This window comes from Garra rufa, chromosome 7 (assembly GCF_049309525.1).
Source record: "Garra rufa chromosome 7, GarRuf1.0, whole genome shotgun sequence".
In the NCBI taxonomy this organism is placed as follows: domain Eukaryota; kingdom Metazoa; phylum Chordata; class Actinopteri; order Cypriniformes; family Cyprinidae; genus Garra; species Garra rufa.
The window spans coordinates 51,148,757-51,162,759 of NC_133367.1; the positions used below are offsets into that span (position 1 = coordinate 51,148,757).

At 37.1% G+C, this 14,003-nt stretch overlaps 1 protein-coding gene across 1 annotated transcript in view; it reads right to left on the reverse strand.

The window, feature by feature from the left end:
• srfa (serum response factor a) overlaps positions 1-12,495 on the reverse strand; it is a 47,748-nt gene extending 35,253 nt beyond the window's left edge. Inside the window, exon 1 of the mRNA XM_073844857.1 lies at positions 11,731-12,495. Coding sequence (XP_073700958.1) covers positions 11,731-12,180 — 450 coding nt within the window. The 5' untranslated portion in view covers positions 12,181-12,495. The remainder of the gene's footprint in view (positions 1-11,730) is intronic.
• Positions 12,496-14,003: the final 1,508 nt, after the last annotated feature.

The window sequence follows — 14,003 nt, forward strand, 5'->3', positions numbered from 1 at the left end:
ATGAGCATCAGCACAGTAGTAATACTATTAGTACAACACTATCAGTAAATTTATAGGGTGTTAGTAATGGCACAGTACTAGTATGAATATGGTACTAGAATTGGTAAAGTACTGGCCTCAGTAAATTGATATAGCATCAGTTATGGACCAGTTGTAAATAAGTAGTATATAATTGTAACCTTGTATATCATATCCAATAGTACTTTTACAAGTATAGTTGAACACTAGTGTTGGTGTAGTAATGGTATCAACATAGTGGCATGGCACTAGTATTGGTTACGTTTAGTGATCGACCGATATTGATTTTTTATTTCCGATACCGATACCAATTATTTGCATGTTTATGTGCCCGATAACTGATATTCATAACCGATATTTATTTACTATTATACTTCTGTTTTTGACACAATGATTACAACACCACTGAACTGAACAAACTAGGGCTGAACGATATTCTGTTTTGACATTGACATCGCGATGTGCGCGTGAGCGATAGTCACATCGCCGGAACATACGATGTGAAGGGTAGAAGCCCATGGTGTATTAAGAGAACGGTAGCACCAGGGTAGCGCACAGGCGCACAGTAAACACGAGTTTGTTGTATGGCTTGTTGCTGGGGTGACATGCGCGTTCCGCGTGCCTGCACAGTGATTCGTTCGCTGTGCCGCCGCTCACCGCTCACAGCCAACATCACTGCTAAAAATGCGCGACGAAGAGGATCCGCCGCTGCTTTCCTCATCTCGCCAGACTTGGCCGCAAATATCTGTGTATTCTTGCGACAAGCTCGCCGTCAGAGAGACTTTTCAGTACTAGTGGCAGTGGCAACATCGTCACTTGCCAACGAACCTGTCTCAAGCCTGCAAAGGTTGATAGACTTGTGTTCTTAGCTAAAAACCTTGAGTAAGCAAAGCATACATACATAAGCATGAATACTCAGTTTAGAAGTTTTATTTCATTTTGTTTAGCCATGATTATGATGATGACCAACACTGTTTTACTTTGGCACTTTTTCTAAGAAAACTTGACTTAAAAACAAAAGATTGTGAACCAAAGTGCTTATAAGTTGTTTTATAAAAAATATATTTATTTTAAGTTATATTGTTGTAAACCAATCAGGTTGGTGTAAAGCTGCTGTTTTATTTAAAAATATGTTCTGCTTTTGTGTTTACAGAAATATTCAAATTTTGGAATAAAATATTAATTTTTTTGTCACTTGTAATGAAGCTTGCTTATTAGTGAAATTATTAATATGTAATTATTGACTTTAGCCTGGATTGATGGCTCTCAATATCGCAATATATATCGTTTGGAAAAAAAATATCGCAATGTAATTTTTTTCCAATATCGTGCAGCCCTAGAACAAACCGTTTTATTTATAACAATCACTCCCTCCTTGCATACAAATCAAAACTCTTATTTATACACCAATAAATAGAGGGGTCTGAAAGTGCAAAAAATACAAGAAGTGCACAGTTACTAAAGTGTTTTTGTTCAAAAATAAAATCTTCAAGTGAGTGAAGTAAGTCCATACTTCACTTTGCTGTCTATTTTTTATTTTGGTCATCTTAAAAAAAAAGTGTTGAATGTTAGCAGTCTTTTATGTTAAATTTAATATTCATATTACAACAATAAAAATATGTTATGAAAAGCATGAGCAGCAACACTAACATTACCAATAAGCAAAATAAATGTAGAATGTCTGTCTTCAAGCACAGGACTCATATCAACTTTGCAGAAATTTAACCTCATTTTAAACTACAGTTTTATTAGGTTTATAAAGCTGTTTATAGGCTAAAGAGTGAAGAATAATTTGCTGGTAATGTTAATTTACTGAGTAATATTCTGAAAAATTGAAATATATCAAACAAAACATCGTTTTTTTTTATTGAATTTCTGATAGCCTATGTTATATCACAATTACGTTTTTGAAGAAAAAAAAAACGTTTTTGTCGTTCTAGATTATGAAATGCGTGCTGACAAAGCGCATTCAATTTCTTAGTTATATTTATTTAGAAAATGTTTATTAGCGGAATGATGTTTATATAGTAAATGTTAATATAATTCGGGTGTTTTAGTGAATCTTGTTAAAAGTTATATGCGGTTGCTGTGCTGGAGCATTTCATGAGCATCGACCCGGTGAGTGAACAGCAAAACGGAAGCCACTTCACGAGACGAATGATGAGCATATAGGCGCTCATTAGTGAATGTATTTAATTCAGGCAAGTAAGCGGTAAATTATAGTTCACAAGGAATTGGTTTGTTCCTTCTAGATACTGAATATTTTCAGGTGAAAGCGTGATTTAAACAGGTACAGCACTTATTCACACGCAATCGCTCTGTCAATAATGCATTAAAACAAATGTAAGGGTATCCGATTTCGAATGAGCAGAAATCTGTCAAAAATGCAGCGATCCGTAGGTAAAATAACTGACGAAAACGTATTGTTATTTTCATTACAAACGTTGCACTGCAAAAAGCAGCAATTATACTCTTTTAATGCTGACAATTATTGGCATGTGGTAGGAACAAAGATTGCACACTAGTGTTTCAAACTCTCCTGTTATTTATTTTATGAACAGGACTGTTACATTTCAAACATAGGCCTACTGAATATTTTTTGACGCGGAGCTGTTTCTGATATCAGTGAGCAAGGAGTGGAGCGGGAGCGAAGCGGAGCACGGAGGGGAAATTGTTGCTGCTCCACTCCGCTCACATGCTCTGCGCCGCACAGAGATTTCCAGCCATGTGGTAAAGTTGTGTTTTTGAAGTTTTCTATATTATTATTTATTCTTTATATATTTGTTCATTATTCGTTTACTTTACCACTGCGACTTTGCATGTTCCGGTTTTGCGCAGCAGATGCCTGCCCTGCTCTCTATTTTTGATCGAAATGCCTTTTTTCTGAGATGGTGATAATAAACTTTAAATCTAACATTGTGATATATTAATGTTTGTTTTATATCTGTGGATTGTATTGTAGATTAGTCAAGTGTTGATTTGATATATGGGTTAAATTGAGTAAACTCACTGTGGACCACATACCGCTTGGATATCGATGTCACTTAAAAAACTAAAACTTACATTTAGAAAACAAACAAAAAAAACTCCAAACATTTCTCTAAATTATTCTGATAAAAAAACGAAACGAAAAAACATAAACTTTCTATCAAAAACAAATCTGGTCTATTTTAATGGCTGTAACAGTATAAGCTGTTTGGCGGAAAAAAGACGGGTTTCGGTTCGGACTCGGCCCAAAAATATTGGGACAAGGGCAGGGCTACAGCCTGTGCGTCTCGGGCCAGGGCTGGGCTAGGGCTTAGATTTAAGGCCTGTGCAGGGCTCTATTCATGGCTGTATATTATTTAATTCATAGAAAAGTTACGTCTTTATTGTGACAGGATTTGATGGATTATCTTGCGTGACTCTGTGAGTTCATCTTTATTCCTTAGAGCCAAGCTGCATAAACTACTTATCAGTCATTTATGTAACACATCTAATTTGTGCATTAATAGCTGTTATGTTAAAGTTTACTAAATATAGCAAAGCAAGTAAATATACTTTACCTGTGCACGCAGTTGTTGTTTCCCATCAGACGCCATGCTGTAATGGCGATCATGCGCGTAATTCTCAAAACACCCACAAGATGGCGGCGTTTATCGGTGAACCCGATATTACAAAACCGATAACCGATTATGGTAAAATGCTTAAATATCGGGAAAAATATCGGTAAATCGATACATCGGTCGATCTCTAGTTACGTTCTAGTATTAGTATATTACTATAGCATAATATTACAATGGTAAGTAATAGTAGTATTTTTTGGTTTTATTTGTATAAAATCGTGGTTAATTTTAAAGGGGAAACAGAATCATTATGATGATTTAAAACTACTGATAGTAATATCTCGATAGTGTCCGAATTAGAGGTCGACCGATATGGGTTTTTCTATAGCCGATGTTTAGAGGTCAGGGTCAGTCGATGGCCGATATGTGCTGCCGATTTTTTAGGCCGATTTTTAGGGCCGATATCTTGAAGTTCTTCCCTTTATTTGCATGCTAAAATGTCACACTAATAATAAGTGGATGCACATCATTTCTAAACTTAACAAAATGAACAATGAACACAATGAACCATCTTTCGGATCTTGATTTTGTGCACTGCACAGTATTATTATCAAAGATTTAACCAAAGTTAACTAAACAAATCGAACTGACCAAGTATTAAAGGTCCCACTTTACATTAGGTGGCCTTAACAACTATGTACTTACATTTAAATTAATAATTTGGTACAGTGTACTTATTGTGTACATACATGTTTTTACATTGTATTTATATATTTTTAAAAACCTATATGTAATTACATTTGTAATTAATTTCTGTAATTACCACTGTTGAACCAACCCTTACACCCTAACCCACCCTGAAACCTACTCATACCACCAAACCTGCCCCTAACCTTACCCATATCCCACCTTAATAGAAGCAAAAGTGTTTTGCAATGCAAAATGACCACTTTAAGTACATAATTAAGGCCACCTAATATAAAGTGTGACCGTATTAAATATATAAAACAGATAATATAAAAACTGTTAATCGTTTACATAAAAGTTTAAGAGCTGAGATTAATCTGAAACTTTAATGTTTTAAATAAAATTTTGAATACAGAAATTTTAAATGATTTATATAACTGAGAGGACCTGCCAGCAGATGGCGGCAAGGCACTGACTTAACTACTGAATCATATCATTCATTTGATTCGTTCGAGCAGCTGATTCATTCCTGAATAAAGCAAATGACTCTCTTTATGAACGGGACATTGAATCATTTCACTAGATTCGTTTAAAAACGCACGTTCATTCATAAACGAAACACCGCTGTGTTTAAATGGAGATGCACAGCGGCTCATTTGTGACTTGTTTCAGAATACTTTTGATGACAAGAAAGTGCAAAATCTTACTTTTGATGACGAAATAAAGCAAAATCAGGCAATAGTGTAATCTGCCTGCCACCCACCCGCACCTGATTCTCTGATTTAGCTAACCGCACGTGATCGTCCTATTACAATTATTCTAATTCTTAGTTTTGCATGATGATATGATGAATGAATGGACGGTTCATTTTAACAGCTGATCTTCACATCGCTGCACACTTACAGTATATAGGCTTAACCACTCATGCTTTTAAGACAAATCCATGCTGAAAAAAATAACGTTTACTGACATCTGGACGTGAACATAGTTTTAAACTCGCAGTATCTGAGGTGATGGAGAGGACGCGGGCGCATCAAGTGCAATCATCAAAATATATTTAAAAGGAAGCGCCACGGTCCTGACCACATAACTCAGGTTCAGATTTTAGAAAATGTGGTTAATGTTTACATCATTATTGATTTATCTCATCCACGCTCGACCCACCCACAAGTTATTAGAATGCATTTTTTTATTACCAGACCCACGGATATAACCACCCTCCGTGCATCACTGTCTCCGAGCGAGGCGGAGTAATCATAACGCTGCATTGTTTGTGAGAGCTGCCACGTTTTTCACCCCACGCACAGAGTGAAATTCTCCGACTCGGATACAGGAAAAATAAAACAGAACTTATAACACTGGGGCTTATATGTTAGCAAACAAGCTGCTGATCGTTTTAGACTACAGTCTTTAAACTTAACTGCAAGTACGCAAACCTTTAACCAGCCGTAGCATTATGCCAGTTCCCGACGGTCCTATGATTTTCTTTCACTAAGTGAAAGCAACACTTCATAGTTTACTAGTAATATATAGTACACATATGGCCATGGGACTCTGAAATATTAGAATTTAAGCCTTATCTTTATCTCTAGGGTTGTTCCGATTCCGATACTAGTATCGGAAATGCCGCCGATACCACAAAAAAAATCTAGCATCGGAATCGGCGAGTACTTGAACCCACGTACCGATCCGATACCATTTTCTTAAGATATAAGTTATTTCCGCTAGCAAATCAGAAGCCAGTTCTTCTTCGCGGCTCAGAATGCAAACAGTGTTGCCACAAGCAACCACTGTTTAGAGCAGCGAAGAAGAAATACAAATGTGCTAGCAGTTTGTCCGCTAAAACGGTGGCATGTCTCGTATGTAGGGCTTTATGATTTCTGCGATGCGGAAAACACGGACGGAATCGCGGAATCCAGTCACGGAATTTGTCAAAGTTTGATGCATTAATCAAAGGTAGTTCATTACACTTAAATCAAATCGTGATATGGACTAATATTAAGCCAAAAACCGACTGTTTAAATATGAATTAATGCGTGGTTCTGTGTTAATGAATTGTACAGGCGCGTGGTTTGTTTACTCCTTGTACTGAAGCGCGCGGGACACTTGCGGTAATATTAAAGGGCTCAAAACTGTGACCATTTTTTCTGCCAGTGTTACTAATTTTCGTGAGCGGTCACACTGGCGCGACCACCGCGTTGTTCAACTCATAAGCTCTGCCATTTCTGTCTCAGATGAGAAACATAAAATGGCACGCGAAACGAAAGTGAAACTAACACGACACGTTTGAGCTGCTCAGCGCTGACCGTTTATCAGCTTGGACTGCAATGCAAACAAACTTGCACAAACCCCGAACAGCTTTATTCGGGAGCCAACGTTGATTTTGCAACACTGTTACTGCTGCGAGATCTAGTGAGAATCTTTTGAAAATGCCACACAATGAATAAGGTTGCTGCGAGATCTAGTGAGAATCTTTTGAAAATGCCACACAATGAATAAGGTTGCTGCGAGATCTAGTGAGAATCTTTTGAAAATGCCACACAATGAATAAGGTTGCTGCGAGATCTAGTGAGAATCTTTTGAAAATGCCACACAATGAATAAGGTTGCTGCGAGATCTAGTGAGAATCTTTCAAATTCTGGCCAAAATTCTCTGTTATAAACAGGGCTGATGTACGTCAGAAAACCAGATTAGTAATACTAACTTTATGAAAAAATATTACTGTCAAATGTATGTCATATAATAAAAATACTCTAGTTCACTGTATATATCACTGTATATTTGTTTTATTAAGGAATAAGTCTGAAGCACACAATAAAATAATTTATTAGTATTATCTACAGCTGTATATACAATTACACACCCAGGTATCGGATTAGTACTCGGTATCGGCCGATACCCCGAGCCCAGGTATCGGAATCGGTATCGGGAAGGAAAAAAGGGTATCGGAACATCTCTATTTATTTCTCAGAACTGTTATTGAATCTTACAAAAGTTTTGGCTTGGGGTCCTTCACAGTAGCGTTCCACCGCACCAAATACACGGGGCTGCCCGCAGACGTGCCTGACTTTAAATCGGCGCTACTAAACACGGAAATCGGCCGATGCCGATATATTAAAAAATAGCAAATATCGGCCCGATAAATCGGTCGACCTCTAGTCCCAATCAGTATTGTAATGCTAGCAGTGTATTATACCTGCATCAGTAAAATGGTATAGTACTAATGTTGCAGTGCTAGTATTAGCACACTGATTTAGCACTAATATTGCTCTAGTATGTATTACTACATTATAATAATCAGTACAATAGTAATACTAGTATTTCTCCAGTATTAAAATCAGTATCATCATTTAAACCAGGTGTACTAGTATTTCTACAGTATTAGAATCAGTATTACCATTTAATACTAGTACTGTAATACTTGTATATTGCTATAAAACTAGATAGTAACTTAAGGTAGTAACTTAATAGCACTAGCAGTGGTATACTAGCAACAGTGAGACTAGGACTACAATAAAAGAAACATGATGTTTTAAAACTATTTATACTAGTATCTCTTCAGCATCAGAATCAGTATTGTAAATTAGGGATGCTCATTTCGGTTAATTTCCCTGACCGACAACCGCTGCTCGTTATCCGAACATTAACCGTTAACTGATAAAATTAGAATAATAAATTAGTTTAAAATAAAAATAGAATGCACGAGTATCTGTGATGACACATTAAAAATACAAGCAAATGTTTTATTTTAACGTGCAAACAGCAGCATACAGTGCAACATAAAAAACTGTATTGACATATAACTTAAATTATCACGCATCAGCAGCGGTTCTGAGAACAGAGAAAATCTGAATGAAAAAAAAAGAATAATATAAATAGGCCTACACTAAATATGTATAAATTAAATAACTACCTAATTAAGATGACAAAACTAAAACACACTGAATCCTTTTATGCGCTTTGAAGAACTGTACCGGTCTTATTCTTCTCGTCGGACATAAAAATATATAGCAGGCCAGCCAATACCTCAGTGTGCCTAGTTTTTAACATGTCCACATGCTGTACGGATAGGCAGGACCGCTGCCTGTTAACTCTTAGATCCGCGAAAAAAACACCATCACAAAAACCCTTTCAATTTGCGGTTCGGGACTTCCATCCACTGTCATATGCGTGAGGAGAAGCGCGTGTTTTACAGCGTTCAGCAATAGCCAATCACAGACATGTATGTTGATTTGATTATCACTGTGGCCAATCAGAGGAGGCTATGTTACAATCCACTCACCAACCAAAGTGCCGGTTTCAGTTTTGCTGAAACTACACTTTCACGAACTCTCTTATTAAAACAAAGAAAGTGTAGGCATTATATAAATAAGAGATTAATTGTGCAGTGTAAAGGTTATTTTATTACTTTTTAATAACTTTATGAGATTGCGATGAACTACTCTAGGATGAGTGATAGCTTTCCAGTGATTGTAACGGGAGCGCCTATTGCGCACTTTCTAGACTATAATTCATTCAGAATTTGAATACATTCACTCACGGATTCACTCTCTGATAACCCAATATCGCCTCTTGCCATTGAGTTGCATATACTACATCTGTTTACTAAGTAAAGGTGAAGCGAAATATGTCTGTACAGCCACACTGCACGTGTCGACACGCGCGCGTGAGTAAACAGATAACTTACAAATAGCATTATTTCTTTCACCATGCAGCAAACGTTAAAAAAAAAAAAGAATAGAAAAAAACCCTTTTAAACCGTTTAACTGATAGTAATAATCGGTTAAAATTCTTACTGTCGGTTAGGGCTGCAACTAACGACTATTTTAATAGTCGACTAGTCACCGACTATTGAAACGATTAGTCGACTAATCGGATAATTATTCAATTTTTCTCAAATTTAGCATGAGATTGCTTTAATTATGTGGAAAATTATAGTAAACACAAGAAAGAAGGGGGTACTTCAATAAAAGATGCATATTTTGCTGCTGATAGGCCAATTCATACTAAAAGTAAATAAAAATGCCCTGTCTAAAACCAATTAGGCACAGTGCTCGGTCAGTACAGACATAAATGCATAAATTAAGAAACTCTATAATTTTTTTAATGGACAGGCACATTTGTTTTATAAGAAAAAATAAATTAAAATCAAGTAAACATTTTCTTCCTGTAAACCATCAGCAGCAATAAAACAGTAAACAAAAATGTATATCCAAAACAAAACGTATTGGCTTCCATGTTATTTAAATCTTACCGAGGCCAGCCAAACTCCGTTTCATTCAACTGTCCGACGTGCTTTCTCTTTAAATGTTCGTGCATCACAGAGGTGCTGCCGTGATGCGCAAGGACTGCTTTACAAACCATGCAGGTAATATTTTAATTCGCCGTAGCAGGCTAAAATGCTCCCAAACTTTACTCCTGTTTCATACATACTCAGTCTGCAGTGCGTCTACAGTCCGTGTGCGTTACGTATGCGGTGCAGAAGAAGCACAGACTCGTTTTGCTTTCACACAGAACGCGTTTGCAGTCCGTACATTGTGAACGTTCTAATCCGTTAACATGGGTGTGGGGAAAAAAAAAACGCACTGCAGACGGAGTATGTGTGAAACGGGCGTGTTTTGGTACGCGCAGCTGCTGCGTTGGACGCCGCCATTTCTGTATGTTATCGCTCAGCATAGAAGCTGCGTATGTGCGACTCTCGGCAGAAAGATGCCTCACTCGGTTGTCTGGCGACAACATCGACAATGAAATTCATTGTCGACTATTTCTATTATCGATTTTTGTCGACAACGTCGACGAATCGTTGCAGCCCTACTGTCGGTTAACGGTTAAACGGTCAATATGAGCATCCCTATTGTAAATGTTAGTAGTAAATATTATCTGCATCATTATACTGGTAGTAGTAGTACTAACACTAGTAGTATTTGCAATGCTGGTATTAGCATGGTGGTTTAGCACTAGTATTGCTACAGTATTAGTATTACTACAGTATTATAATCAGTACAATAGTAATACTAGTATTTATAGAGTATTAGAATGTAAAACCAGTTGTACTAGTATTTTTGCAATATTAGAATCAGAATATAATTGCTATAGATGATTTTAAGGTATTTTGCTGAAGATGATTTAAAACTACTCATACTAGTATCTCTATAGTATTCGATTCAGTATTGTAATGCTAGTAGTGTACAATACCTCCATCAGTATTTTGGTGTAGCACTAGTAGCAGATGCAGTGCCAGTGGTTAACACAGGAAAACCGTGGTTAATTTGTGGTCCTCATGTTTTTTTTTTTATTTTTTTTTTTTACTTGTAGTAAAACCATGATTAATATTCACAAGTGATACTAATTCTACTCATGCTTTTTTCTGATACTAGTATCTCTACAGTATTGGAATCAGTACCTGCATCAGTATACTGCTATAGCACTAGTAGTAGCTGCAGCATGGTGGTTTAGTACTAGTATTACAATCAGTACAATAGTAATACTAGTATTAACGCAGTATTAGAAGCAGTATCATCTTTTAAAACTAGTTGTAACTAATATTTTTATAGTATTAGAATCAGTATTACCATTTATTACTAGTAATGTAATACTTCTATATCGCTATAGCACTATCCTCACACAAATTAACCATGGTTTCATTATAGTGAAAGTGTAGTAACCATGTTTTTTTGGCGTATTGATCACCATTTGTATAACCAGTTTTGCCACAAATACTGTGGTTAACACAGCAAAACCATGGTTAATTTGTGGTTCTTGTGGTTTTTTGGTATTATTTGTAGTAAAACCATAATTCACAAGTGCTACTAATACTACTCCTGATTTAAAACTGCTGATACTAGTATCTCTATAGTATTACAATTAGTACCTGCATCAGTATACTGATAGCACTAGTAGTAGTAGCAGTACTAGTATTAGGATGGTGGTTTAGCGGTAATAATGCTGTAGTACTAGTATTACAATCAGCACAATAGTAATACTAGTATTAATATAATAAGTTAAAACTAGTTGTACTAGTATTTTTACAAATAGAATCAGTATTACTAGTAGTGTAATGCTTCTATATCGCTATAGCACTACCCTTACAAACATTAACCATGGTTTCATTATAGTAAAAGTGTAGTAACCATGTTTTTTTGGCGTATTGATCACCATTGGTTTAACCAGTTTTACTACAAATACCGTGGTTAACACATGTGATAAATACCTGTGTTAATTTGTGGTTCTCGTGGTTTTTTGGTTTTATTTGTAGTAAAACCATGGTTAATACTCACAAGTGCTACTAATACTACTCCTGATTTAAAACTAGTATCTCTATAGTATCAGAATCAGTACAGCACTAGTAGTAGTTCAGTGCTAGTATTAGCATGGTGGTATTGATTTAGTAATGATGTGGCTTGTAAACCAGCGCTGTTAATTCATAACTAGCAGACAGTAGCAGACAGGAGCACACATGTGCTACCTGAACACAACGTACCTTCTTCATAATGCCAGTCTTTCTCTTGCTGAAGGTCGTGTATCTCCTCAGCTTGTTGTCAATAAACTCCATCTTAATTTTCACCCGTCCTCGCGTTTTCTTCCCAGGTTTAGCACCAGCCACCCCGGTGGAAACCCCTCCGTACCCCGCCGACAATCCAGCGTTGGATCCCGAGGATCCCCCGACCTCCATCTCACTCCTCTCCCGCTTGACTCCTCTCCGGTCCAACACGGAACTCTCTTCATCATCCCCGGAGTCTGAGTCTCCATCGGAGCCGCTCAGCACAGCCTCAACCGACGGCCTGTCGTCGTATCTGCCCCCGTCGGGCAGGTTCATGGCAGAGTTTACTGCCCCCAAAGCCCCAGATGTGCTGCCCACCTGTAGAGGGGTCAACCCCGTGCCGTTACCTGAGCGTCCAGCCCCTCTGGCCGTCCCGTTTCCCCCTAACATCGCTGACACACTGCCCTGCTCCCAGCACTACGGCAACCTGCGGTAGGTGTAGTGATCCGAGCAGATCCCAGATCAAATCCCAGCAGATCGCTTCACTTGATAGCGAACTTACCTCACATATGCTAGGCTAAGAAACATTAGCTCAAGTCAACACAACTCGGACTCGGGAGTTTAAGAACGGATGTGTGTATTTCCCTACGAAAGCCGCGATTTGAAGTTCTCGAGCTACAAAAATAAACCCGCAAAACTAGCCCTTTACGACCATCGTACAAAGTTTACAACGTATAGTTTCCGCCTACAGTCCATCAATCAAACCTCAACTGAACTTACGCTGCGCTTGCCACATTTGGAAACAACGAATCGCGACCAAATCTACCTCCGCCAGCAGAACTAGTTACGTACAGTAATGTTAATATCTCGTTTAATAATCCGCTTTGAAAACATAAACCGCTGTGTTTTGAATATACACGGCGTTTAATGATTTTTAAAACGATGTAATACTCAACACCTTGCTTATTTAGCAAATTTACCTCACGAGGACCTTCGCCTGAGGATCTACTTTCCTCCATATAAAGCGAGTCGATGTTTCCTTATATGGTGATGGCTGTCCATGTATGGTGAGTCACAGCGCTGCGCTGTGATTGGTTACGCAAACCTCTCCGACGTTTTGATTGGTTCGAATCTGATTTGGCCGACAGAAACTGGCTTACGTCATACACAACTACTACTAGGCTAGCAGCAAATGTGCTTGGACCTTAGACCCTCTCAGTAATATTCACGACTAAAACACACCGTTTTCAGGCGAGAAATGTTTGAAAAGGTAAACCACATTCACTTCACCGACTTTTGAAATCAAAAGCACGTTGGAGGACTGACTTATGAGTTTAATTTTAGTGCAAATACACGTGAATTTGAGTTTTGTCAGGGCTATGGAAATGATGCGATGCTGTGGGTAACCAGCAGATGAGGCTGTTACATTAGGTTTTGGTTTAAAGTTACACTAAACTCCGTCTTTTTGGCGACTTATTCATCTCATGTACTTACAGATACAAAAAAATGCATTCACACATTTAATCCGTTTTCCATTTTTACCCTCGTACACTTTTTGCTCTGACAATAACAAACGTGCTATTGCTTCTATGAGAGACAGCAGATTGCAGTAAAGACAAAACGAAGAACATCTTTTGTAATACTGCTCTTAGTCTTACAATAAATATTTTGATAGAATATAGACATTTGTTATCAATAGCAGTAAAGTGCTGAAATATCAAGGCAATTTCCTGAGAGTTTTGGGTTCTAACCCAGCCAAACATAATTTTCCCTCATTAAACCATCAGAAAGATGACTATCTAATATTATATTCACATTATGCACAAACTATAAATATGTCATTCTGAATTTAGTCATTTTATTATAATTCTCCACAGATTTAAATCTTGCATTGCCAGTCAAAAGTTTTTGAACTGTAAGTTTTGTTGATGTTTTTTAAAGAAGATTCTTTTGCTTACCAAGGCTGTATTTATTTGATTCGAAATACTGAAAGTAATTTATCTGCTGATTTAAAAGCTGAATTTTCAGTATCATTACTTCAGTCTTCAGTGTCACATGATTCTTCAGAAATCAGTAAAATATTATGATTGAATTTAGTCCATTTTTCCAAAATTTTATTATAATTGTCCACAGATTTGAACACTTGCATTACCAGTCAAAAGTTTTTAAACAGTAATATTTTTAACATTATAAATGTCTTTATCATCACTTTTGAGCAAATTAAAGCATACTTGCTAAGTAAAAGTATTAATTTCTATAATTTCTTTCCCAAT